Source organism: Morone saxatilis, unplaced genomic scaffold (genome assembly GCF_004916995.1).
Source record: "Morone saxatilis isolate NCDOM2014 unplaced genomic scaffold, NCSU_SB_2.0 Contig19, whole genome shotgun sequence".
NCBI lineage: Eukaryota > Metazoa > Chordata > Actinopteri > Moronidae > Morone > Morone saxatilis.
Window position 1 is genome coordinate 23307829 of NW_023339751.1, and position 2195 is coordinate 23310023.

General features: G+C 42.6%; 1 protein-coding gene across 1 annotated transcript in view; it reads left to right on the forward strand.

The window, feature by feature from the left end:
* LOC118329160 (inactive ubiquitin carboxyl-terminal hydrolase 54-like) overlaps positions 1-2195 on the forward strand; it is a gene marked incomplete in the record, with an annotated part of 48668 nt that overhangs the window by 32709 nt on the left and 13764 nt on the right. Inside the window, 2 exon segments of the mRNA XM_035663143.1 lie at positions 957-1668; positions 2041-2165. Of these exon segments, the coding sequence (XP_035519036.1) occupies positions 957-1668; positions 2041-2165 (837 nt within the window).

The window sequence follows — 2195 nt, forward strand, 5'->3', positions numbered from 1 at the left end:
CTGACTGGAGGGGAGCTTTAAAATAAACAGCTCTGACAAAGAAACGAGTGGCTAAACTTTTCAAAAATGTAACACTAACAACAAACATAAAAGTAAATTTTAGGCGTAAACTTTAATAGAACTTGATACTAATCTAATTTCTAATCAAGTTGAATATTTAAAATTAAGAGCTATAAACAAAAACACAAACGCAAATATTTTTAATTTGTAATATGGAAACTAAGTAAAACATATAAAGATAAATTAGATAAAAAGTTTAATAGGCTGCCTATTAAACTTTTTATCTAATATATCTGTCTAATGTTGACTTAAACAAAATAATAAATAAATTTGATCCTGACTTGATTTGATTTATTTTGTTATTTGTTGTGGCCAACAGTGTTTTAAAGCGGTTGAGCTGTTGTTGTTTTCATTTTTTTAGTTCTCTCATATTAACTCATTCATTCTGTCTTCATTCATTTCTGCTGTCGCACTAATGTAGGCATTGCAACAATATGAACATTTCATTTCACAATTATCCTGGCCAGAATATTTTGATTCATGATATTATCAAGATAATCACCAAAATAAATTTGCACTAAAACATACTGGAATAACATTACATTTTCTAAAGAAACAAATATTTTTTATTGCTTCACAATCAAACCGAGCTCTCAGCCGTGGTGACAGGCTTAAGGTTTTGGAATGATGGGAAAGAATGTGGCTAATAAATGTGAGGATATTTAGGATTATGCTGATTATGAAAATTCACCTCGGTAAATGTATCCATCTCTTTTCTGATATAGTGTAATATAATATCATATATTGCCCCATTACTACTATTTTACTTTAGTAATCTTTTACTTTTCTCTTGTACTCTTTCTTTCGCCTTTTTATCTTTACACTCCCAATTTCCTCCTCCTTTTCTCCTCCTCTCTTTTTCTGTTTTCTCTTTCTGTCTCCCCCTACCCCTACAGGAGAGACGTTAAAGGAGCAGCAGGTTCCTCGTCACCTCCCCAAACCTTCCTCCTCCTTCTCATCCTCAACCAGTCGCCTCCGAGACTTCAAGGAGACCATGAGCAACATCATCCACAACCGACCCCTCTCCTCCTCTTCCTCCTCCTCTTTGCCGGCTGCCGTCCTCTCTGAAATCACCTCCTCAACCAACAACCACCACCACCCTGCCAACACTACCGCTCCCTGCTCCTCCTCCAATAAACTGCATGACTGGGAGGCCGACAGCACCAGCAGCGAGTCCAAGTCCAGCTGCTCGGGGGGAGCAGGCTCCGGGAGATACCGGCCAGCATGGAGGCCACGAAGGGAGGCGCTCAACATCGACAGCATCTTCAACCGTGAAAGGCGAAGACAGGCGGGATACAGCCCGCTCGGAGCCTCCCTCCCCGACGACTGTAGCGCTCTGGCCTCTCAGGGAGCGGACGCCTCCCTCCCAGCACAGGAAGAGGTCAAGTCTGTCAGGCCGGGCTCCTCCTGGACTCTGCCCACCACCTCCAGCAGCCACAGAGGATTTGGAGATGGACCGGGAGGTGGAAGGTTAAGTGCAGGAGGTGCAGAACTGCCTCCTCCGCCTCCCCCTCCCCCCAGGCTGATTCAGAGGATGGAGAGCGGATACGAGAGCAGCGAGAGGAACAGCAGCAGCCCGGTCAGCCTGGACCTGAACCTGGGAGACAGGTTAGCACAGAGAATGTCCTGATCGAGTTCTTCTTCTTTAGTATTTATGATTTAAATATTAACAGAAATTTAATCTGCAACAATTCAATATGTTTCAGTAAATACTTTAAGTCAATGGTTAATGTTTGTCCATAGTTTTTGGACCTTTACCTTGGTGTTTTGGACCGTTGGTTAGACAACAATTTAAATCAACAAATCAGTGTTAATTCTGTTGACTTATAATTTGTCATAGTTTTTTAATCAATAACATTTTTTGTGAAGCATCCGTGCTGCGTCTACCATTATGGTATCCTGTGTTTTAGCTCAGGACGTCAGGCTGAAGGTGAACTGTGACTGAAGCCTGATGACAAATATTCTTTCTTTTCTCTTAAGGGAATGTGTTGTGAAGAAGCCTTCATCCTCTTCCTCGTCCTCAGGACCGTCATGGAGGAACATCCGGTCGAAGAGCAGTGGAGCTTTGCTGCAGGACCTCAGCTCGTCCAATAGGGGGAGCCTCGGTACGAGTTTTGTGTGCGTGTGTTTGTGTG